The sequence below is a fragment of the Patagioenas fasciata genome, chromosome 22 (assembly GCF_037038585.1).
Source record: "Patagioenas fasciata isolate bPatFas1 chromosome 22, bPatFas1.hap1, whole genome shotgun sequence".
NCBI lineage: Eukaryota > Metazoa > Chordata > Aves > Columbiformes > Columbidae > Patagioenas > Patagioenas fasciata.
The window spans coordinates 356,958-379,374 of NC_092541.1; the positions used below are offsets into that span (position 1 = coordinate 356,958).

At 71.0% G+C, this 22,417-nt stretch overlaps 3 protein-coding genes across 8 annotated transcripts; 2 read left to right on the forward strand and 1 right to left on the reverse strand.

Moving 5' to 3' along the window:
* The first annotated feature begins 1,520 nt into the window (after positions 1-1,520).
* Positions 1,521-10,924, forward strand: PPP1R9B (protein phosphatase 1 regulatory subunit 9B). Of its 2 annotated transcripts, XM_065855968.2 has the most exons (10): positions 1,530-3,058; positions 5,576-5,708; positions 5,815-5,935; positions 6,097-6,201; positions 6,538-6,673; positions 6,803-6,955; positions 7,050-7,103; positions 7,648-7,877; positions 8,781-8,877; positions 10,060-10,924. In XM_065855968.2, exons 1-10 carry the CDS (start codon positions 1,781-1,783, stop codon positions 10,111-10,113), a joined length of 2,361 nt encoding a protein of 786 aa, XP_065712040.2. In that variant the 5' UTR covers positions 1,530-1,780; the 3' UTR covers positions 10,114-10,924. The 2 variants fall into 2 exon arrangements, with proteins under 2 accessions (XP_065712039.2, XP_065712040.2); XM_065855967.2 differs by lacking the exon at positions 10,060-10,924 and having other exon boundaries at positions 1,521-3,058; positions 6,538-6,955; positions 8,781-10,040.
* Positions 10,925-11,980: 1,056 nt separating this feature from the next.
* On the forward strand, positions 11,981-17,059 carry SAMD14 (sterile alpha motif domain containing 14). Of its 4 annotated transcripts, none has more exons than XM_065855970.2 (10): positions 11,981-12,098; positions 12,697-12,748; positions 13,737-13,894; positions 13,991-14,237; positions 14,308-14,395; positions 14,843-14,917; positions 14,979-15,135; positions 15,325-15,438; positions 15,505-15,660; positions 16,471-17,059. In XM_065855970.2, the coding sequence occupies exons 2-10, from the start codon at positions 12,709-12,711 to the stop codon at positions 16,624-16,626; spliced, it is 1,191 nt and encodes a 396-aa protein (XP_065712042.1). In that variant the 5' UTR covers positions 11,981-12,098; positions 12,697-12,708; the 3' UTR covers positions 16,627-17,059. The 4 variants fall into 4 exon arrangements, with proteins under 4 accessions (XP_065712042.1, XP_065712044.1, XP_065712041.1 ...); XM_065855972.2 differs by having other exon boundaries at positions 13,758-13,894; XM_065855969.2 differs by lacking the exon at positions 16,471-17,059 and having other exon boundaries at positions 15,505-15,964.
* A 286-nt stretch (positions 17,060-17,345) lies between these two features.
* On the reverse strand, positions 17,346-22,029 carry PDK2 (pyruvate dehydrogenase kinase 2). Of its 2 annotated transcripts, XM_065856133.2 has the most exons (11): positions 21,876-22,029; positions 21,194-21,335; positions 20,172-20,243; positions 19,698-19,882; positions 19,377-19,466; positions 19,008-19,085; positions 18,860-18,936; positions 18,682-18,780; positions 18,490-18,597; positions 18,062-18,175; positions 17,346-17,957 (listed from the first exon to the last, which is right to left on the reverse strand). In XM_065856133.2, the coding sequence occupies exons 1-11, from the start codon at positions 21,991-21,993 to the stop codon at positions 17,817-17,819; spliced, it is 1,224 nt and encodes a 407-aa protein (XP_065712205.1). In that variant the 5' UTR covers positions 21,994-22,029; the 3' UTR covers positions 17,346-17,816. The 2 variants fall into 2 exon arrangements, with proteins under 2 accessions (XP_065712205.1, XP_065712206.1); XM_065856134.2 differs by lacking the exon at positions 18,490-18,597.
* Between the last annotated feature and the right edge of the window lie 388 nt (positions 22,030-22,417).

Genomic DNA, 22,417 nt, shown 5'->3' on the forward strand with positions numbered 1-22,417 from the left:
GAAGAGAGCGCACCCCAGATCACCCCCAAAATATCACCCGGCGGGTTCGGGGAGGGGGGAGCAGCACCGTGGGCCCCACGCCATGGCCCCTGCCTCAGTTTCCCCTCCTGCCGCCCCCAGGTGGAGCTGCTGCTGGGGACACGTGCTGCGCCCCAAGGGTGCATCTGTGGGGACAGAAAGTAAAACGGGGCCCTGAGGGGACACCCCGAGATGGGCGGGGGGGGTCTCGGGATGGGACCAGAGGGACACGCGGACAAAACTGGGGAGGGACAGGGAGAGGGGTGGGGGACACGGGGACAGAGCCGGGAGAGGCTCAGCGACACGATGGGGGACGTGGGTACAAACCCGGGGGGCATGGGGATAAGATGAGGGGATATGGGTACGAATTTGGGGGGACAAAGGGACAGTACGGGGGGATAGGGGAACAGGATGTGGGACACGGGGACAGGATGGGGGGACATGGGTGCAAACTCGGGGGAATTTGGGGATGGGGTAGGGGGACATGGGTACAAAATGACAGGGATATGGGGACAGAATGGGGGGGACGTGGGGCAGATCCAGAGGATGTGGGTACGAGCCCGGCGGGTACAGGATGGGACTGAGGGGACACGGGGACCGGCCTGGGGACCACGGGGACAAACCCGGGGGAGACAGGAGTAGAAGCAGATGGGTGTGGTGGGGGACAGAGCCGGGGGGGACATGGGGACAGAGCCGGGGGGGGACATGGGGACAGAACTGGGGGGGGACATGGGGACAGAGCCGGGGGGGACATGGGGACAGAGCTGGGGGGGACATGGGGACAGAATTGGGGGGGGACATGGGGACAGAGCCGGGGGGGACATGGGGACAGAGCTGGGGGGGACATGGGGACAGAGCCGGGGGGGACATGGGGACAGAGCTGGGGGCGGACATGGGGACAGAATTGGGGAGGACATGGGGACAGAGCTGGGGGCGGACATGGGGACAGAATTGGGGAAGACATGGGGACAGAGCCTGGGGGGACATGGGGACAGAACTGGGGGGGACATGGGGACAGAGCCTGGGGGGACATGGGGACAGAACTGGGGTGGACATGGGGACAGAACTGGGGGGGGGACATGGGGACAGAGCCTGGGGGGACATGGGGACAGAGCTGGGGGGGACATGGGGACAGAACTGGGGGGGGACATGGGGACAGAGCCTGGGGGGACATGGGGACAGAACCGGGGGGGACATGGGGACAGAGCCTGGGGGGACATGGGGACAGAACTGGGGGAGGACATGGGGACAGAGTCGGGGGGGACATGGGGACAGAGCCGGGGGTGGCAACAGCGGACACGCCGGGGGGGCACACGGCACAGCAGGGATGCTCGGGGGGGACCCGCCGCAGGGAGGGGACCCCGCGTGGGTGTGGGGAGGGGGCCGTGGGGCAGCCCGGTGGGGCTGCGGGTCCCGGGGGTCCCTGCGGCGGCGGCGGCGGCGGGGCCGGAGCGCGGCGAGGAAGAGGAAGAGCCGCCGCTAAGACCCAGAGGGCTCTGCGGGCAGCGGGGCGGGCAGAGCGGCGGCTCCATCGCAGAGAAAGGGAAGAGGAGGAGGAGGAGGGAGGAAGGAAGGAGGGCCGGGGCGCAGGGCCCCCGCGACGGACATGGCCTGACGGGGCCGCAGCCCCCGGCCGGTGCGGCGGTGCCCCCCGCAGCCCCCTCCCCGTGCCGCGGTAGCGGCGGGGCTGCGGCGGCACCGGGGAGCGGCGGCGGGCGATGCGGCGCGGCGGGCGGTGACAGCGGCCGGGGACGGTGACGGCATGCTGAGGACGGAGGCAGGCGGCGGGGCGGCCGCCGGCGGGGGGGCCCCCTCCGGCGGGGCGACGGGCGCTGGGGGTCTGCGGAGCGCGTCCCCCCACCGGAACGCCTACGAGGCCACCATCCAGGCCCTGGCGCCCACAAAGGAGGCTGACGGGGAGGACGGCAAGAAGAGCCGGGGTAAGAAGTATGGCTCCAACGTCCACCGCATCAAGAACATGTTCCTGCAGATGGGGACGGCGCCCGGGCCCGAGGGCGCCTGCGACCTGGCCAAGGCCAAGGAGAAGCCCGTCCGTCTGTCCTTGCCCCGGGCCAGCGGCCTCGGCGACAGCGTGGACCAGGGCAGCCTCCTCAAGCTGGGCACCAGCGTCTCGGAGAGGGTCAGTCGCTTCGACTCCAAGCCCGACAAGCCCTTCTCCAAGCTGCAGGAGACCCGCAAGATCTTCGAGAGGAGCCCGCAGGAGAAGGCCAGCACCGCCAGGCTGCTGCTGCGCAAGGAGCGCGCCGGCTTCCAGGACCGCAAGCTGGACGTGGTGGTGAGGTTCAACGGCAGCACCGAGTCCCTGGACAAGCTGGACACCGAAGCCGTGTCGCCCACCGTCAGCCAGCTCAGCGCCGTCTTCGAGAAGGCCGATCTCCGCAACAACCTGCACAAGGCGCCGGGGCGCGCGGGGGCCCCGCTGGGTGCCAAGGCGGTGGGCAAGCGGCCGCGGGTCTTCCCGCCCAGCGCCGAGCCCGGGCGGCCGGGCGAGGGACACCCCGCGCCGGCACGGGCGCAGCTGCCGGACGAGGAGAAGGCGGCGGGGAAGGGCGGCCGGCCCACGGACAAGGAGGCGGCCGCCCCCCGGGTGCAGGAGGTCTGCAAGATCAAGCCCGTGGAGGTGGAGGAGAGCGGCGAGGCCGAGGAGGAGGAGGAGGCGGCAGGGGAGCCGGTGCCCGTGACCCAGCTGGCCAAGGGGGCCGAGGAGCCGGCGCCCAGCACCCCCCGGCTGGACGGGGGCTCGGCGGCGGCCGCGGGCGAGGACGTCAAGGGCGAGCGGGCCGAGGAAGGCGATGGCTACGAGGAGGCCAAGAAGGAGGACTTCTCCGAGGCGGACCTGGTGGACATAAGTGCCTACAGCGGGCTCGGGGAGGACTCGGGGGGCAGCGGGCTGGAGGAGGAGGAGGAGGCCGAAGGGCTGTACGAGCCCGAGTCGGGCTGCGTGGAGATCCCGGGGCTGTCCGAGGAGGATGAGCCCGTCCCCAACCGCAAGATCCAGTTCAGCACGGCCCCCATCCAGGTGAGCCCGCCCGGGAAGGGGGCACCCCCAAGCGAGGGGCACCCCATGGGGAGGTGTGAACCCCCAAACCGTCCCCTTTGGAGGGGGTGGCACTGGGGACAGGGAGGTGGGGGCTCTGTGCCCCCTGCCAGGGGCCGTGGCATCCCTGGGCCGTGCCCTGCACGGGGTGGCCGCCCGGGCCTGGCTAACGAGCCGGCTAACGAAGGGCCCTGCCCCAGCATGGCCGGGCCCCCCAGGACCCGAGTGACAGGGAGGGTGGCACTGGGAGCCGCGGCCGTGCCCGGGACAGGCGCGGACACACCCCAGGTTTTGGGTGGGGATGCCCGAAATCCCCGGCCATGGGGCGCTGGGTGCGGCGGATGCGCAGCCGCCCGCTGCCCCTCACCCTGGGGTCCCTGGGTACCGGGGTCCCCCCGCTGGGGGTCCCTGGGGACCAGGCGGTGGGGCGGGGGGGGTTGCCCCCATGGGCCCAGCCGGGTGCCCGGGACCATTTCAGGAAGTGTGTGAAGGGGAAGTGGTGCGGTGGCACGGCCGGGGGGGCAGCACCGCCTTCCCCCCCTCCCCGCCCGGGCTTGGGGTCCCCATCTCGCTGTGATGGGGGAAGGGGCTGTGCAGCTATTTCAGGGTCTCCTCGCCTGCTCGAATCCCCCCGACCAGAGCAGCAGCGATCGCTTTGTGCCGGAGCCGGTTATTTTTAGAGCCCCGGCCTATATTCTGGCTCTGAGTCAGAGCAGGTGGGTGGCCCCACCTGGGCCGGGGGCCGTGGTGGCCGGGCAGGGGCAGTGGGGACAGTGTGCTGGGTGGCCGGGCAGGGACAAGGGGGGCACAGCGAGGGGAGTTCGGGTGCCCACAGCCCCCAGGACCATGGGTGGCGCGTCCCCTGCCCCGCGCCCCTGGGAGCCGCCGCTGGGTCCTGACCGTCTGCTGTCCCCGGGCTTTGTGCTGTGGCCCCCGACACTCGTCCCTAATCCCCTCGGCGTGAGTTCAGTGCCGTCCCTAATCCCCCGCCTCCCCAGGGACAATCTGCCCGGCTCAGAGCCCGGGGGAGGTGCTGGCACCGCCGGGGCGGGGGGGACACGGCACCCCGCTCCCCCCGGTGCTGCGTCGGGGACGTTGTCCTGGTGGCACACCCGACCTTGGCCACGAGCAGCTCGATGCCATCCTTCCATCCATCCATCCATCCATCCATCCATCCATCCATCCTTCCATCCATCCATCCATCCATCCATCCATCCTTCCATCCATCCTTCCATCCATCCAACCATCCATCCATCCATCCATCCATCCATCCACCCATCCATCCAACCATCCCTCTGTCCATCCATCCATCCATCCATCCTTCCATCCATCCCGTCATCCATCCCTCCATCCATCCATCCATCCAACCATCCCTCTGTCCATCCATCCATCCATCCATCCTTCCATCCATCCCTTCATCCATCCCTCCATCCATCCATCCATCCATCCCTCCATCCATCCATCCCTCTGTCCATCCATCCTTCCTTCCATCCATCCATCCTTCCTTCCATCCATCCATCCATCCATCCAACCATCCATCCTTCCATCCATCCATCCATCCCTCCGTCCATCCATCCCTCTGTCCATCCATCCTTCCATCCATCCATCCATCCCTCCGTCCATCCATCCATCCATCCATCCATCCATCCATCCATCCCTCTGTCCATCCATCCTTCCATCCATCCAACCATCCATCCTTCCATCCATCCATCCCTCTGTCCGTCCTTCCATCCAGCCCTCCATCCTTCCATCCATCCATCCCTCCATCCTTCCATCCATTCATCCATCCCTCTGTCCATCCATCCTTCCATCCATCCATGCCTCCGTCCATTCATCCATCTGTCCATCCATCCATTCATCCATCCCTCCGTCCATCCGTCCATCCATCCCTCCGTCCATCCATCCATCCATCCATCCGTCCATCCATCCATCCCTCCGTCCATCCATCTGTCCATCCATCCATCTGTCCATCCATCCATCCCTCTGTCCATCCCTCCGTCCATCCCTCCTTCCACCTCTCCGTCCATCCATCCATCCATCCATCCATCCCTCCGTCCATCCATCTGTCCATCCATCCATCCACCCATCCGTCCATCCATCCATCTCTCTGTCCATCCCTCCGTCCATCCCTCCTTCCACCTCTCCGTCCATCCATCTGTCCATCCATCCATCCACCCATCCGTCCATCCATCCATCTCTCTGTCCATCCCTCCGTCCATCCCTCCTTCCACCTCTCCGTCCATCCATCTGTCCATCCCTTCCTCCATCTCTCTGTCCGTGCCCCCTGGGGTGCAGGTCACGGCACCACCTCTGCTCCCAGGACCCCCCAAACCCTCTGTGCTTCCTCAGCCCCCCTCACCCCATGATGTGACTTGGGGGGATTCTGCAGTGGCTCGTAGGCTCAGTGACACCCCCACACCCCCGGACTGCAGGAGCTGCGGGTGCTGGGGCAGCGGGTGGCTGCAGTGCCCCCCACCTGCCTGAGCCCCCACCCTGCAGGTCTTCAGCACCTACTCCAACGAGGACTACGACCGCCGCAATGAGGACGTCGACCCCATGGCCGCCTCGGCCGAGTACGAGCTGGAGAAGCGGGTGGAGCGGCTCGACCTCTTCCCGGTGGAGCTGGAGAAAGGTGGGTCCCCCATCCCGGCCCCGGCGGCGCCTGGGGGCGGCTGGAGGTGACGCCGGCGGCGCTGGGTGGGCGCTGCCCCCCCGGACACGGCGCTGTGTCTCCGCAGACTCCGAAGGGCTGGGGATCAGCATCATCGGCATGGGCGCGGGCGCGGACATGGGCCTGGAGAAGCTGGGCATCTTCGTCAAGACGGTGACGGAGGGGGGCGCTGCCCACCGGGACGGCAGGTGAGGGTTGCCTGGCCAGAACGGCCCCCGGTCCCCGCGCCCCGGGCTGGGGGAGGCGCAGGAGCTGGGGGGGGCAGCAGCTGTGCCAGATGTTCCCCAGGGTGGGAGATGCGGGGGAGGTGGGCGGGGTGGCCCTGCTGTGACCGTCCCCTCGTCCCCAGGATCCAGGTGAACGACCTCATCGTGGAGGTGGACGGCACCAGCCTGGTGGGGGTCACGCAGAGCTTCGCCGCCTCCGTCCTCAGGAACACCAAGGGCCGCGTCCGGTAGGGCCCGGACTGGGGGTTTGGGGGCTGGGAGACCCCCCAGCCTGTGCTGGGCCCCTGCAGAGGCCCCTGCCCCGTAGCCTGTCCCCAGAGCCCCCCGGCTGCCCGGCTGGGCTGTCCCCCTGCCCCCCTGTCCCCATGCCCACTGCCTGCCCTGTGCCACCCTAGTGCCCCCGAAATGTCCCCAGAGCATGGCAGGATCTCCCCAGCCCCCCAGCTCATCCACGGGCCCTGTAACGCCCCTGCGGATTCTCCACCCCGGCAGCGCTGCCTGTCCCGCAGGGATGACCCCCGGTGTCCCCTGCCCCGTGCCCTGCTGACCCCCCCGTCCCGCAGGTTCCTGATCGGGCGGGAGAAGCCGGGGGAGCAGAGCGAGGTGGCGCAGCTGATCCAGCAGACGCTGGAGCAGGAGCGGTGGCAGCGGGAGATGATCGAGCAGCGCTACACCCAGTACACGGAGGATGACGAGGAGGTGAGGGGACAGCACCAGCCGTGGCCCCCGCACCTGATGTGGGGCCGGGGAGCCGGTTTGCCCAGGTGGGAGGGGCGGGGGTGCCGGGCTCAGGCCCAGCGTTGCCGACGCTGCTCCGCGCCCCCGCAGACGGGCGAGTACGCCACGGACGAAGAGGAGGAGATGAGCCCCATGTTCCCCAGCGGCGAGATGGCCATCGAGGTGTTCGAGCTGGCCGAGAACGAGGACACGCTGTCCCCCGTGGAGATGGACCCCGAGAAGCTGGTGCACAAGTTCAAGGAGGTGAGGGGGGACGGGGGTGTCCGCACGTGGCAGCGAGTGTCCCCAGCACGGAGGGACATGGGGACGCCCGTGCCAACCCCGGCTCCTCCTGCAGCTCCAGATCAAACACGCTGTCACCGAGGCCGAGATCCAGCAGCTGAAGAGGAAGGTGAGGGGGTGGGAGGGAAGGGAGCCCCCAGGCCCCCCGGATCTCCATCCCCCCATGCCCCCCTGGCCTCCCACATCTCCCCCGGACCCCTCACCATGCCATGCTGTGCCGTGCCATGCCATGCCGTGCTGTGCCGTGCCGTGCCGTGCCGTGCTGTGCCATGTCGTGCCATGCCATGCTGTGCTGTGCCATGCCATGCCGTGCTGTGCCATGCCATGCCGTGCCATGCCATGCCGTGCCATGCTGTGCCGTGCCTGCGCCCTGGCTGTGTGGTGACACGTCGTACCATGCCGTGCCATGTCTTGCCATGCCATGCCGTGCTGTGCCGTGCCGTGCCGTGCCGTGCCATGTTGTGCCGTCCCGTGCCGTGCCGTGCCGTGCCGTGCCGTGCTGTGCCGTGCCATGCCATGCCGTGCTGTGCCGTGCCGTGCCGTGCCATGCCATGCCGCGCTGTGCTGTGCCATGCCATGCCGTGCTGTGCCGTGCCGCGCTGTGCTGTGCCATGCCGTGCCGTGCCGTGCCATCCCTGCCCCGCTGTCCCCAGCTGCAGTGCCTGGAGCAGGAGAAGGCGCGCTGGAGGGCGGAGAAGGCGCAGCTGGAGCAGAGCGTGGAGGAGAACAAGGAGCGGATGGAGAAGCTGGAGGGGTACTGGATGGAGGCGCAGAACCTGTGCCAGGCCGTGGACGAGCACCTCAAGGAGACGCAGGCCCAGTACCAGACCCTGGAGCGCAAGTACAGCAAGGCCAAGAGGCTCATCAAGGAGTACCAGCAAAAGTGAGGCACCGTCCTGCCCCGGGCACCCGCCCCCGGCACCCACCCGACACCCACCCCCAGCACCCACCCCTGACACCCACCCCCGACACCCACCCCCGACACCAACCCCTGGCACCCGCCCCTGACACCCACCCCTGACACCCACCCCCGGCACCCACCCCTGACACCCACCCCCGACACCCACCCCCGACACCAACCCCTGGCACCCGCCCCTGACACCCACCCCTGGCACCCACCCCCGACACCCACCCCTGACACCCACCCCCGGCACCCACCCCTGACACCCACCCCCAGCACCCACCCCTGGCACCCACCCCTGACACCCACCCCTGGCACCCACCCCCGGCACCCACCCCTGACACCCACCCCCAGCACCCACCCCTGGCACCCACCCCCGACACCCACCCCTGGCACCCACCCCCGACACCCACCCCTGACACCCACCCCCGGCACCCACCCCTGACACCCACCCCCAGCACCCACCCCTGACACCCACCCCCGACACCCACCCCTGGCACCCACCCCCGACACCCACCCCTGACACCCACCCCCGGCACCCACCCCCGGCACCCACCCCCGACACCCACCCCTGACACCCACCCCTGACACCCACCCCCGGCACCCACCCCCGGCACCCACCCCCGACACCCACCCCTGACACCCACCCCTGACACCCACCCCCGGCACCCACCCCCGACACCCGCCCCTGGCACCCACCCCCGGCACCCACCCCTGACACCCACCCCCGGCACCCACCCCCGGCACCCGCCCTGCGCAGGGACCGTCCCCTGGCAGGTCCTGGGCCACCAGCGCCCGCTGAGCGTGGTCCCTCCGGGGTCCCTGCGCCACCTCCCCAGGGTCCCCGCGGTCTGGCGGGGGGTGACGAGTCCCTGGTCCCCACAGGGAGATCGAGTTCCTGAAGAAGGAGACGGCGCAGCGGCGGGTGCTGGAGGAGTCGGAGCTGGCGCACAAGGAGGAGATGGAGAAGCTGCAGGAGAAGGTGGGCACCGGGCGCGGGGACGCGGGCTGTCCCTGAGCCCCGCCAGCCCCGCCCGTCACCGCTGGATCCCGGGACAGAGCGCAGCGGATCTGCCGGCGCGGCTGCGCCAGCGCTGGATCCCACGCCAAGGCGCGGTGGATCTGCTCCGGCCCCGATCCCACCAGACCGTGCCGCCGGCACCGCGCCCTGCGCCGGATCGCAGAGGATCTGCTGGGGTGCTGGCACACGCCCGGCCCTCCTGGCACTGGGTCCCGCACTGGATTGCAGTGGATCTGCCAAGGGTTTGGGTGGATCCTGTGTCAGGGTCTGACAGCCCATAATGGATCACAAGAGATCTTCCCGGGCACCGGATCCCAGCGGCGTGTGCAGGATCCTGCACTGGGTCCTGATGGATCTGCGCAAGCTCACACTTGATCCTCTGCTTGGGAGCGGGATCCCATGCTGGTCATGCTGGATCCCACACCGGATCACACCGGATTCCACGCAAGCTGCACTGGATCCCCCTCTCGGGCGGGGCCAGAGCTGCGCCGGTCACAGCAGATCCCCCGTGGGGTCACAGCAGATCCCCTGCAGGGTCACAGCAGATCCCCCGTGGGGTCACAGCAGATCCCTTGCAGGGTCACAGCAGATCCCCCGCGGGGTCACAGCAGATCCCTTGCAGGGTCACAGCAGATCCCCTGCGGGGTCACCAGATCCCCTGCAGGGTCACCAGATCCTGTGCGGGGTCATGGATCCCCCAGGATCCCGCAGTGCCCGGGGGCTGCCGTGGGTCGTGGGGGGGCAGCACCCACCCGTCCGGGGGCACCAGGGCACAGGCGGGCAACGGGGGGTCCCCTGGCACCCAGCAGAGCCCCCTCACCCCCTTACGCCTCCTCCGTCACCCCCAAAACGTCCCCTGACCCCCAGGCTCACCCACCCGCCTGCGGCCTCCCCGGCCCCACGCTGGCCTCCAGCACCTCCGTGTCCTGCCCCCTCGTCCTGTTCCCCCGTCCAGTGCCCCGTCCCGTGTCCCTGTGGCTGTGTCGTTTTGTCCCCCCCAGTTCACTCCTTGTGTCCCCGTGTCCCCCCGTTTGCTCCTGGTCTCTGTGTCCCCCCCGTCCCCGTGTGCCCCCCGTGTCCCCCCCGTCTCTGTGCCCCCGTCCCGCGTCCCCGCTCAGACCTGTCCCCTTTGCTGTTTTTCAGATCTCCGAGCTGGAGGCCAAGCTGCAGACTTTGAAAAATTCCAACCCGACCTAAACCGCCCTCAAACCACAGCGATTCGGGGCCCCCCCGCCCCCTCCCCCGCCAAGGCCTCCTGGTGCCCCCCGCCTCCCCCGGGGCACAGACAGCGGGGGGGGACAGGGTGCGTCTCGGGGGCCTGGGGGGCGGACACCCCGCGTTCGTGTCTGTGTCCAGTGTGAGTCTCGTGGTGACGTGATGGACTGATCGGGGGGACACGGCCCCCCAGGCCTCCCCCCCAGGCACACCCTCCCCTCGATGTGACCCCGGACACAGAGCTGGCGCCCTGGCTGGACACGGGGGGGCAGGCGGAATTGCCCACCCCAAATGTGAGCCATACTGGGGAGAAAGGGGGCACGCTGGGAGCCCCCATCCACAGCTCCTCCTCTTGGGACTCTCCTGGAGCACCGCCCGGGGGGGCCAGTTGCCTTTGGGCACCCCCCGGACACCGCAGACCTTTGCTGTGGAGGGGGGACCCCAAGCGCCCCCCCCGCGCCCCCAGTGCCACCGCCAGGCGGGAGGGACCCCTCAGCCTTTGCCAACCCTGCCGGGATGGGGGGGCTGCCCGGCCCCCCGCTGTGGGAACACGGCTGGGGGTGTCCCCGGTGCCCCCAGCACCCGCCACTGCCCCCCCGAGTCCGGGGCCTTTGCCTTCCCTGGGCGAGGGGGGGACACACGGGGGTCCCCTCCAGGGTGGGGGCGATGCTCCCGCTCCACCCAACTGTAAATAGTCCCCAATAAATCACAGTATTTCTCTGGGGCTGGGACGCCCCCTCCGCTGGCCGCCCCCAGCCGGGCCGGGGGGGCCCAGCCCCTCTGCCCAGGGGGAGCCCCGTTAGTTTTGTTTCTATTCTGCACCCCCGCCCCCCCGAAGTACCGAGTCTCCGACAGTAACTGGATGTGGGGGCAACTGGGAGCCAGAGCTGGTTGTACTGGGAGGGGGAGGTGGGGGGCACGCGGGGGACGGGGAGGGGGGGTCCGACTGGATTGGAGCCACTGGGGGGGGGTAGTATTTAAGGGAGGGCGGGGGGCGAGAGCCCCGGCGGGGTGCTGGGGTTATTTAATCTCACACGTGTACCTGTGGGTGTATATACGATATATATATGTACCTATGTATGTGCTGGGCCTGGTCTGTGCCGCAGCGCCCGCGCCTCGTCCCGCCGGGGCACTGGGGACAGCGGGGACACGGCGGGGGTGCAGGGCACAGGGAGGAGTGGGAAGGATGCGGCACTGGGAGGGCCGGGCAGGGTTGGAGGGCGCTGGGGGGCACTGGGAGGGCCGGGCAGGGTTGGAGGGCACTGGGGGGCACTGGGAGGGCCGGGCAGGGTTGGAGGGCGCTGGGGGGCACTGGGAGGGCCGGGCAGGGTTGGAGGGCACTGGGGGGCACTGGGAGGGCCGGGCAGGGTTGGAGGGCACTGGGGGGCACTGGGAGGGCCGGGCAGGGTTGGAGGGCACTGGGGGGCACTGGGAGGGCCGGGCAGGGTTGGAGGGCACTGGGGGGCACTGGGAGGGCCGGGCAGGGTTGGAGGGCACTGGGGGGCACTGGGAGGGCCGGGCAGGGTTGGAGGGCACTGGGGGGCACTGGGAGGACCGGGCAGGGTTGGAGGGCACTGGGGGGGCACTGGGAGGGCCGGGCAGGGTTTGGCACAGTGGGAGGAGCGGGCAGATGGGGGCACCGGGAGGGCCCGTCCCCGCGGGCGCTGTCCGTTCAGCACCGCGGCCGCGCACCGGGACCGGCGGAGCCGAGCCCGGTTAAACCGAGCCCGGGTTCAACCGAGCCCGGGTTCAACCGAGCCTGGGCTGAGCCGGGTCTGGACCGGGCGGGGCGGCGCTGCTGATCCCGCCCCCCCGTCTCCCGGCCGCTTCCGGGTTCCTGTCCCCCCCCGCGGCCCCCGGCCCGGCGGGGCGGCCCCGCTCCGCCCCCCCGCTCCGCCCGGCTCCCGGCGCTGCCCCGCGCCCCGGCCCCCCCGGCGGGACGCGCCCAGGATGCCCGAGGAGCGCGGGTGAGTGCGGGGGGACCAGGGCGGCTCCCCCGGGCGGCCCATCCGCCGGACAGCGGCCCCGGGGCCGCCCCGTCCCCCGGCCGAGCATCCCCGGTCCAGCCCCCAACCCCGGTCCAGCATCCCCGCTCCAGCATCCCCGCTCCAGCATCCCCGCTCCAGCCCGTGTCCGCTCCCGCGTTCCCGTCCCCTCCCGCCCCGGCACTGCCCCTCCCCGCCCCCCCACACCGCACCGGCTCCCCGGGGGGAGGGAGGGGCCGGGGGGAGCTGCGCTCAGATCTCCCCCCCGGACCCCACAGCCCCCCCGGTGCTGCCGAGACCTCGGGATCCGCCCGCGAGCGATTCCCGGACACCGGGGGGCGTGGGGGATTTAACCCCTTCCCGGCTGCCCCGCAGTGTCCCCAGTACCCCCGGGGGGCTGCCCCCACGAGTGGGGACATCTGTGCTGTGTCCTGCTCCCCCAGGCCCTGCGCCCCCTCCAGGGCTGAGGGCACGGGGACACTGGGGACACCGCGATCACGGGGAGGGGCTGGGTTCCCTTCCCTGCTCCCCCCCACTGCCCCAGCGCAGGGTCCCCCACGACTGTCCCCTCTGTCCCCAGCTCTGTCCCACAATGTCGGTCTCCAAACTGCAGGACACAGATGAGGTTTTCGGTGAGTCCGCAGGGGCCCGTGGGGTGCGGGGCCACCCATGGGTGCTGCCCCCGCACGTCCCCACCTGCCCTCAGTGCTCTGGGGCTGCCAGTGGTGAGGGGGGGACCCCAGAGCTGGGCCTGGGGACAACATGTGCTTGGGGACACAGGAACGAGCATGGGCCATGCAGCCACCTGCAGAGGGATGGGGTGGCATGGGGACATGCATGGGACACAGGTACGGGGGCATGGGGCCAGGGACACACATGGGGCAGGGGGACAGGGCACACAGAGCATGACATGGACATGGGGACACGGCCGGGGAGACTCCACGGGCTGGGGACATGAGGGTGATCCTGGTCAGACCCCGCGGGTGACGGGGACACTGTCCTCGGGGCCACCCTGCTGCTCCTCTCCCTGTGCTGGGCGCCTCTTTGAACACTTCTCTCTGTCCCCTGTCCCCTGTCCCGCCCCACCGGGGTGTCCCGTCCATCCACGTCCCCAATGCTCCCCTCTCCCTGTCCCCTCTGCCGTCCCCGCGGGATCCCCTGCCCTGTCCCCATGCCCTGCTGTCCCTCTGTCCCCATGCCCTGCTGTCTCTCTGTCCCCGTGCCCTGCTGTCCCTCTGTCCCCTCTGTCCATTCACCCTCCCTGCTTTTCCCTGTCTGTCCACCCACCCCCATCTCCTGTCCCTACCTGGCCACCTGTCTGTCTCCCTCCCTGGCATCTCCTTGTCTCTGCTTCTCCATTTGTCCATCCATCTCCTTCTCCCTGTCCCTCCCCATCCGTCTGTCCCTCTGCCCCCTCTCCTTACCTGTCCATCCATCCATCCATCCATCCATCCCCATCTTCCCTCCCTCGCTGTCCCTCCATCCGTCCCTCGTGCCTCCTTGTCCCCACCTCTCACTTGTCCATCTCTCCATCTGTCCCCTCATCCCCTCCACCCGCTCGCCCTGTCCGTCTGTCCGTCTGTCTCTCTCTCTCTGCCCCGGTCTCTCTTTCACCCCCAGATTTTACCGCTGTGGTTCCAGAGACGCCGCGCCTGGACAGCAGCCTGCAGAAGGCCCGGGCCCGGCTCCTGGCCAAGAGCCGCCGGCAACGGCCGTCGCGCTCCCGGCTGCGAGACAGCGCCAGCTCCACCGAGGGGGACGAGGGGCCCGAGGCCGCGGTGAGCGGCTTTGGGGCACCACGGCTGGGGTGGGAGAGGGGCCGGGGTCAGCCCAGGGCGCACGGGGCTCTGACACCCCCCGCCCTGTGTCCCCAGGGAGCAGAGGGGGACAGTGGCTCCCCGGCCCCCTCGCCCTTCTCCCGCGGCGCCGAGTTCTCCTTCGAGGCGGGGGGGGCGCGGCGGGCGCTGGGGGACCCCCCCGGCCCCTCGCCCCCCCTCAGCCGCTACCGGCCCCTGACGGACGCCTGGTGCCATGAGGGGCTGGCGGGCCCCCCCTCGCCCAGGTCCTGCCCCAGCTCCGACAGCTCGCCCGGCTTCGCCCGGCCCCAGCGGCACAGCGAAGGTGAGACCCCCGACCCCGGCCCGCGGGGCCATGGCTGTGGGGCCGGGGTGACCCCCTCCCGGTCCCGCAGATGACAGCCGGGACACGAGCCCCCCCGAGCCCGCCAGCCCCACCGTGGGGCTGGACAAGAGAACGCGGAGGAAGTTCCTGGATTTGGGGTGAGACCTGGCGGGGGGAGCGGGATGGGGGGATGGACAGACGGACGGGGAGGGGGGGATGGACAGATGGAGGGATGCCAGGGAAGATGGAGGGAGAGATGGGAGATGCCGGGAGGGATGGAGAGGCAGTGGGATGCAGGGGTGGAGAGGCGGTGGGATGCAGGGGTGGAGAGGCGGTGGGATGCAGGGGTGGAGAGGCGGTGGGATGCAGGGGTGGAGAGGCGGTGGGATGCAGGGGTGGAGAGGCGGTGGGATGCAGGGGTGGAGAGGCGGTGGGATGCAGGGATGGAGAGGCGGTGGGATGCAGGGGTGGAGAGGCGGTGGGATGCAGGGGTGGACGGGGATCCTCTGGAGGTGCTCAGGGGTCTCTGAGGGTGGCTGGAGGGGGGGCTGGAGCCGGGGGGGCCCGGCCATCAGGACCCCCAGCTCGTCCCCGCCCCGCCCCAGGGTGACCCTGCGCCGCGCGTCCTCCAGCAAGAGCCGGCGGGAGAAGAGCAGCAACCGCCTGTCCGTGGGCAGCAGGTGAGGAGCCCCGGGCAGGGGGCCTGGGGGGGGCCTGGCCCTGACCCCGCTCTGTCCCCAGGGAGGTGGCAGAGGGTCCCAGCCGCCCCTCGGGGTCCCCGTTCCTGCCCTTCTCCTGGTTCTCGGATGGCGCGAGGGGCTCGGGCTCCCCCGGCTCCGCGTCCCCTGCCGGCTCCCCCCACCACGAGGGGCTCAGCCCCCGCAAATCCGCTTCCCAGGTCAGTGCTCAGGGGGCTATAGGGGAGGGTGGGGGAGCCCTATAGGTGCTCCTATGAGTCAGCTTTATGGCTTTGGGGGTGGGGTCAAAGCCCCACAGGGAGCCCCACAGGGAGGCAGAGCCCCCTGGCAGGGTGGCTATGGGGGCGCTGGGGGCGGGCCGGCGCTGCCCTGCTCCTGCGCTGCCCCAGGACTCCACGCTGAGCGAGGATTCGCCGCCGCCCAGCGCCAGCCCCCGCCTGCCCGGCCCCCCCGGCAGCAGGTGCTCGTACCCCTACCACACGCTGTCCCAGTCCTCGGACGAGGTGAGTGCGGGGCTGGGGTCCCCGTGGGACCTGGGGGGGCCCCGCTGACCCCCGTCCCCGCGGCAGCTCCCGGAGGAGCCGCCCGGCGCGGCCGCGGGGTGGACGTGCCGGCAGGTGGGGCAGTGGCTGGAGGGGCTGGGGCTGGGGCACCACGGCGAGCGGTTCTTGGCCCACGGCGTGGACGGGACGCGGCTGCTGCGCCTCGACGGGGCCAAGCTCAAGGTACGGGGCTGGGGGGCTCCTGCTGCCCGCAGGGGTCCCAGGTACCCCAATGGGCTCAGCTGTAGGGCAAGAGGTTCTAGGTACTCCAACTGGGTGCTCCTTGGGGCAGGGCTGGTGGGTTCTAGGTACCCCAATGGGGTGCTCCATAGGGCAAACATAGGTAGGTTCTAGGTACCTCAACAGGCTCATCGCAGGGCACCTAGAACCCCTTATCCTAACAGGCGGTTCCATGGGGCAGTGGGGGGTGCAGTTCCGGGTACCCGTCGGGGGGTGACAGGGGTGCAGGTACCTCAGCGGGATGGTGCCGAGCATGGGTGGCACGGGGCTGGTGCGGGGCCGGTGCGGGGCTGGGGCCGGTGCGGGGCTGGGGTGCGGTGCGGGGCTGGGGCGCGGTGTGGGGCTGGGACGCGGTGCGGGGCTGGGACGCGGTGCGGGGCTGGGGCCGGTGCGGGGCTGGGGCCGGTGCGGGGCTGGGGTGCGGTGCGGGGCTGGGGCCGGTGCGGGGCTGGGATGCGGTGCGGGGCTGGGGCCGGTGCGGGGCTGGGGTGTGGTGCGGGGCTGGGATGCGGTGCGGGGCTGGGGTGTGGTGCGGGGCTGGGATGCGGTGCGGGGCTGGGGCCGGTGCGGGGCTGGGGTGCGGTGCAGGGCTGGGGCCGGTGCGGGGCTGGGGCGCGGTGCGGGGCTGGGGCCGGTGCGGGGCTGGGGCACGGTGCAGGGCTGGGGCCGGTGCGGGGCTGGGGCGCGGTGCGGGGCTGGGGCCGGTGCGGGGCTGGGGTGCGGTGCCCCCGCCGCGGTGACGCGGGGCCGCAGGCGCTGGGCGTGGGCAGCGCGCAGGACCGGGCGCTGCTGAAGCGGCGGCTGAAGGAGCTGAGCGCGGCGGCGCAGCGCGAGCGCAAGGCCCAGGAGAAGGCGGAGAAGCAGCGGGAGAAGCAGAAGAAGCGGGAGCAGGAGCAGCGGCGGAGCTGAGGGGGACGGGACCCCGCGCCCCCTCCCCGCCCGCAGCGCCCGGGACGCCCCGCGGGACCCGGTTCCGGCGCGGGACGCGGCGCCGCGGCCGAGGGACGGCGCTGCCAGGCTGGGACGGGCACGGAGCGGCACGCGCCCCCTCCAGCCGCCCCCTCCCCTCTGCACCCCAGCACCCCACAGGCACAGTCCAGGCCCCCACGGGCCCCTTTTCCGGATGCAAGTGGCACGTCGGACCCCCCACCCCTGTCCCGTCACCCCCACCCGAGGGGTCACCGTCACCCCCTCCCCAGCACGGTGAGGCCCCGGCCGAGGACAGCGCATGGCCTGACCCCCAGACACACCCCCCACGCTGGGGTGTGGGGAGCAAACGCTGCCCCCCCAGCCCCCAGTGCAGTGACCCAGGAAATAAAAGGGTATCAAGGGCCAGTGCAAACCAGTGCGACCAGTGTGAGCCTGGCTGGGAGGGGCTGGGGGACACGGTGGGGGCGGGGAGCTCTGGGCCAGGCTGGGGGGCAATGGGGGAGGGTACAAAGCGTGGCCCCCACCCCAGGACCCAGCTCTCCATCCCTGAGCCACCTGTGTCCCCAGGTGCCACGCTGGTGTGACACTGCAGCCACCTCCCCGGGCCGGGTGACCCCCGGCTGGGTGAACTGAGGCACGGGGCGGGGGGCGTGCAAAGGTGGGGGGATTCCCAGGGCCCCAAAACACCACAGCGAGGGCTCAGTCGACATCCAATTTACTGACAGCGGGGGGGGGGGGGCAGGGGGTTCCCGAGCGGGTTGGAGTGTGGGGAACCCAGCCCGGGTGTGGGGGGCACACGGGTGGGAACAGCTCAGTAGTGCAACACCAGGGACGGTGCGGGGAGCTGGGGGCTCGGGCCCGGTGCCCCCCGTGCCGGGGCTGGAGGGGCAGGGAAGCTGCCGGTCACCCTGGGCAAGGAGCAGCCCTCACTGCCCCGGGGACACCCCTGGAGGGGGTGCCACAGCAGGGGGGCAACAGGGGCTCCCCTGCACGCTGCTCCAGCCCCCACAGCTCCATATCTAAGTGCAACCACGGCGGGGGGCGCTGGGCCCCCCATATCTCACACATTTCCCAGTGACCCCAACAGCCACGGGAGGCAGAGCCGGGGTGCGGGGACACCCCTGGGCTCACGGGGACCCCGGGGTTCAGGGCTGCCGGTGTGGGGGGGCCTACGGGACACGGTAGGTGGAGGTGTTCTTGGGCTCGGTGCTGGGGACGCACCAGTCCCCCCCGTCCTGGCTGGCCTGGTAGTGCCGCCACGCGGACTTGTTGTACACGGGGAGCCGCTCCACCGAGTCCGTGGACAGGGCCTGGGGAGACACGGGGTGGGAGATGGGGGCGGGAGATGGGGGCGGGAGATGGGGGCGGGAGGGCCCTGCCCCCCGGCGCCGTGGCCCCCCCGGCAGACACCCACCTTCAGGTAGATGAGCGCGTCGGTGCCGAAGCCCTCCATGGAGAAGAGCTGCAGGTCCCCCTGGAAGTACCGGGCGTAGAGGCGGGAGATGGGCAGCCCGTAGCCAAAACCGGCCTGGGGGGCACAGGGGCTGGGTCAGCACCCCCGCGGTACCGCGTGTCCCCACCAGCGTCCCGGTGCCACTTCCAGCGGTCACCACGTCACTCCCAAACGTCCCCTGGCGCACACAAATGTCACCAGGCCACCCCCGCATTCCCATGGCACCCCCAAGCGTCTCCATGCCACCCGTGGGCACCCCAAAGTGTCCCCAAAAGTCTCCACGTCAAGCTCAAACCTCCCCCTGCCGCTCCAGCCACCCCCAAACGTCCTCCGGCCACCCTGAACCGCATTCTTGGCCCCCATGGCCCTGCAGAGCTGGGGGGACGCACCAGGGGGGCGCCCCCGTTGCCCAGCGGGGGGGTGGGCGCGGTGGAGTACATGTAGCTGAACAGACGGTCGATCTTCCGCAGGGGGACGCCCAGGCCCCGGTCACTCATCTGCAAGAGGTGGCAGGGGGTGACGCCCCACTCCCGGACACCCCGAGGCTCGGGACCCCCAGCCGGGCCGGTGTCCCCACGCACCTTGATGGCCAAGTCCTCCTGGCCCAGGGCCACCATGACGCGCACGGGCGGCAGGCGGGGGCTGCTCTCGTGGCTCTCCACGGTGGCTCGCATGGCGTTCTGTGGGCACGGGGGGGCCGCGGGTGAGGGCAGCCCCCAGCGCCCCTCCCGCCCCTGCCGCCCCCGGCGCCGGGGGTACCTTGAAGAGCTCGAACAGGATGTGGTAGAGGTGCGAGGGGACGTAGACGATGCGGATGGGCTGCTGGGGGCTGGCGGCTGCGGGAGGAGCGGCCGTCACCATCGTCACCCCGGGCCCAGCCGAGCCCCCCGCAGCCCCCCAGCCTCACCATTCACCTCCTGGATCTCCAGGTCGGGCGAGCACATGTAGTACTTGTCGCACAGGAGCTTGGACATGTTGTAGGCGTCTGGGGGGGCAGAGGGGGCAGCGCCCCCAGTGTGAAGGTGGGAAGAGGGCTTGGGGTACCCTTTCCCCACCCCCCCCTAATATTTTGCATCCCTGGCAAGTTTTTGGGGTGGCCTGGAGCGACCCCGAAGCCCAGGGGACTGCGGCCACCTTGGCTGGGCCGGTCCGAGCTCGTGACACCAGTGACTCCCAAACGGGCAGAGCCCAGGGTGGGAGGAAGATCTGGGAGGACCTTCAGACACCACCCCCACCCGGCTCGTCCCCGTGGGGGTGGGACCCCCGCCCCGCGCACCTCTCACCACGTCGGCCACGTTGCAGTGGGGGTCGATGCTCCCGATGTGCTTGGGGTGCGCGGGGTTGGTGCTGCCGTCGAAGAGCAGCGCTGGGGGGGACGGGGAGGACAGTGAGCAGCGGGGACCCCACCCTGCCCCAGCGAACGGGACACACGGGGCTGGCTGGGGACATGTGGGGACAGGGATGTGTGGGGGTAGCTGAGGGTGGGGAGGTGCCCGGGGGGACACTCAGGGCAGGATCCCTGGGGCTGGGGGACGCTCTGGGATGATACTCGGGGTGGGGGTGCCCAGGTCAGGGGGACCCCGGGCCCCCCGCTCACTGTGCTGGTTGAGCAGCATGCGGATGGAGATGCGGCTCAGGTAGAAGCGGTCCAGGAAGTACTGGATGTTCTGGTTGGACACGGGGTCGTCCCCGTACGCCTCCTTGTACTCCAGCACGCCCTGCGCCATGGTGGGCACCACGTCGTTGTGCCGGTTGCGGATGGTGACCAGGGCGGCCGTGAACCTGGGGAGGGGACAGGACGGAGCTGGGGGACACCCGGCCCGGGCAGAGCTGCGATCCAGGCCGGGGCTTCCCAGGAGCTGGTGGCATTGGGGAAAACCTGGAGGAGACGCAGGTGGCACCGGGACACTCAGAGCACAGTGGGGTGGGGACAGTTTGGGGACGATAGAGGGCGCAGAGTGCCAGGGCCCCTCAGTGACACCATCTCTCACCAGTGTGAGCCTGGGAGGAGGGGACACCCCATGATGGGGGACAGGGGGTGTCCCAGACACGCTGTCACCCCCCAACTTACTGTCCCAGGGCAGCCTGGTCCTCAGGGTCCCTGTCCAGGAACTCCATGATGTCCAGCAGGCTCTGGACGTACCTGGGGAAAGAGCCGGTTACCCCCCAGAGAGAAGACCCCCCAGGGACCCCCTCTGGGGGCACAGGGTGCCATGGGGCTCTGCCCCACGCAGGGAGAGAGGCTCAGCACCCCCAACCAGGACCCCTCCATGGAACCACTCTGTGCTTGGCGGGGACCCAGGCCCATCCACCCCCTGCTGGCACGGTGGCCCCTGGGGACACTTGGGGATGCGGCCCCTGGGAGGGGGTGGGGGTGACCCGGGGCTGCCCCCGGGCTGTGGGGGTGTGGGCAGGCTGGACCCGCTGCCCGCGGCACGGGCAGGGACAGGCAGGGACAGGGGACCTGCACAAACAACCCGTCACGTGGTGGCACCGGGACAGCTTCAGCTGCCAGAGCTGGCAGGGGACACAGAGCCGGAAAGGGGACATCGCGTTTAAAGGGACACCCAGACCCCCCGAGGACACAGAAGCCCCAGCCACAGGGGCGGCCGAGGGTGCAGGAGGCCAGGGCACGATGTGGGGCTGGCACTGGTGACACCCCAATGGTTGGGGACAACCCATTGGCATAGATAGGGGTGTCCCCAAAAGGCTTGCAGCGCTTGTCACTGAAGGGCATGGCATGGGACCAGCTGGGTGCTGCCCTGCCAGCCACCTGTCCCTGTCCCCACCCCCAGCAGCTCCCTCCGGACCCGCGGGGGGGACAGCCGGTGACAGTGGTGGGACCTGCGGTGACAGTGGGGGCACGCTGGGTGATGGCAGGAGCTGTGGTGGCAATGGGAGCCATGCGGGTGACAGTGGCGGGACCCAGAGTGGCACCCAGGTGGGTGACAGCGGCGGGACCGGCAGCACGGGTGGCGGCGCAGGACCAGCGTGGACGGCGGCAGCGGCACCTCCGCACCCGGCGCAGCGCGGGGGCCCCGGCGGCAGCGGGACCCGCGGGGTGACCGCAGCGCAGTGACCCCCCCGTCTCACCAGCTCTGCACCAGCTGCACCGAGGGCGTGCGCAGGACGCGGTCCGGCAGCAGGTTGATCTCCTTCATGATGTTGGCCAGGCGCACCGGCAGCTCCTGCCGCAGGAACGTGAACGCCGTCTTCTCGCAGGCGTTGCTGGAGCCTGGGGGCACAGGGGGACACGGGCTGAGCACCCGCTCCACCCCCCAACCCCAGCGCTGGCTCTGCTCCCGCTGCCCTGCCGGGGGGCTGGGGGACACTTGGGGGAACTGGGACAGGGGAGCAAGAGAAGGTCCCTGCCCCGGGGGACCCAGCTCAGCCCGCTGGGGAGGGCAGGATGGGTGCCCAGTGCAGCCCGGACTGGGGCGGGCAGCCGCCCAGGGGCCATTTGTTGGGGACAACGACCGGGGCCACCAGCAGAGCCGGGGACACCCAAACCGGACCCCGGCCCGGTGGCACCGGGGTGCAGAGGAGCCCCTGCCAGGGGGACGCAGCGAACCTGCCCCGGGCCACGCGTGTTCCCAGCCGGGAGCGGCGCCGGGGCGCGGGGGCGGGATTCCCGCGGAGGTCCCTCCCGGAGCACCGCCCCCAGAGCAGCTGCTCCCCGCGCCGGGGTGTTTACCCGGCCCGGGCTGCTCCGGGACGACGCGGGGGGGCCTCGGTCGGGGCCGCAGCCGGGGCTCCCGGGGGTGGCGGTATTTACCGAAATCCAGGAACTGCTTCATGGAGAGCGGCGAGGGCGAGAACTTGCTGAAGTGCTCGATGTAGGTGGGGACGCCGGCCAGCGCCGCCCGCTTGCCCAGGCACCGCAGCAGCCGCATGGCGACCCCAGCCCGGCCCCCCCGGACCCGCAGACCCCAGACCCCGGCCCCTCCGGCCCCGCCGCCGCCGCCCCCCGGTCCGGTCCGGTCCGGCCCCGCCCCGCCGTGCTGCGCGCAAACAACCCGCCCGCCGCCAATCAGCGGCCGCGCTGCCGCCGGCCCCGCCCCGTGCCCGCCCCTCGCGTTAGCCCCACCCCCGGGCGTGCCACGCCCCCCCCGTAACCCCTTCGGTCCCGGCGCGGAGCCGCCCGCTGAACCCGCCGCTCCCCCGGGGGTGGGCTTAGCCCCACCAGAGCCCCGCGGGGTCACCCCAACACCCTGCACACCTGCGACATTTCCTCCAGCACCCCGCCTACCGTGCTACCCCCCACCAACGGCGTAATCCACCCCCCACAAAAAAACCAAAGCAACAGCTTTCCCCGGC

What these genes read in the sequence shown, in the direction of transcription:
- PPP1R9B (XM_065855967.2), top strand. Translation starts at nt 1,781, where the DNA reads ATGCTGAGGACGGAGGCAGGCGGCGGGGCGGCCGCCGGCGGGGGGGCC. An exon ending in AACACCAAGGGCCGCGTCCG is followed by an intron (nt 6,202 to 6,537) that starts GTAGGGCCCGGA and finishes CCCGTCCCGCAG; the next exon opens with GTTCCTGATCGGGCGGGAGA. An exon ending in ATCAAGGAGTACCAGCAAAA is followed by an intron (nt 7,878 to 8,780) that starts GTGAGGCACCGT and finishes TGGTCCCCACAG; the next exon opens with GGAGATCGAGTTCCTGAAGA.
- SAMD14 (XM_065855969.2), top strand. Translation starts at nt 12,709, where the DNA reads ATGTCGGTCTCCAAACTGCAGGACACAGATGAGGTTTTCG. An exon ending in CGCCTGTCCGTGGGCAGCAG is followed by an intron (nt 14,918 to 14,978) that starts GTGAGGAGCCCC and finishes CTCTGTCCCCAG; the next exon opens with GGAGGTGGCAGAGGGTCCCA. An exon ending in TGTCCCAGTCCTCGGACGAG is followed by an intron (nt 15,439 to 15,504) that starts GTGAGTGCGGGG and finishes TCCCCGCGGCAG; the next exon opens with CTCCCGGAGGAGCCGCCCGG.
- PDK2 (XM_065856133.2), bottom strand. Translation starts at nt 21,993, where the DNA reads ATGCGGCTGCTGCGGTGCCTGGGCAAGCGGGCGGCGCTGGCCGGCGTC. An exon ending in CATGCTGCTCAACCAGCACA is followed by an intron (nt 19,467 to 19,697) that starts GTGAGCGGGGGG and finishes CGTCCCCCCCAG; the next exon opens with CGCTGCTCTTCGACGGCAGC. An exon ending in ACGCGCTCATCTACCTGAAG is followed by an intron (nt 17,958 to 18,061) that starts GTGGGTGTCTGC and finishes GTGTCTCCCCAG; the next exon opens with GCCCTGTCCACGGACTCGGT.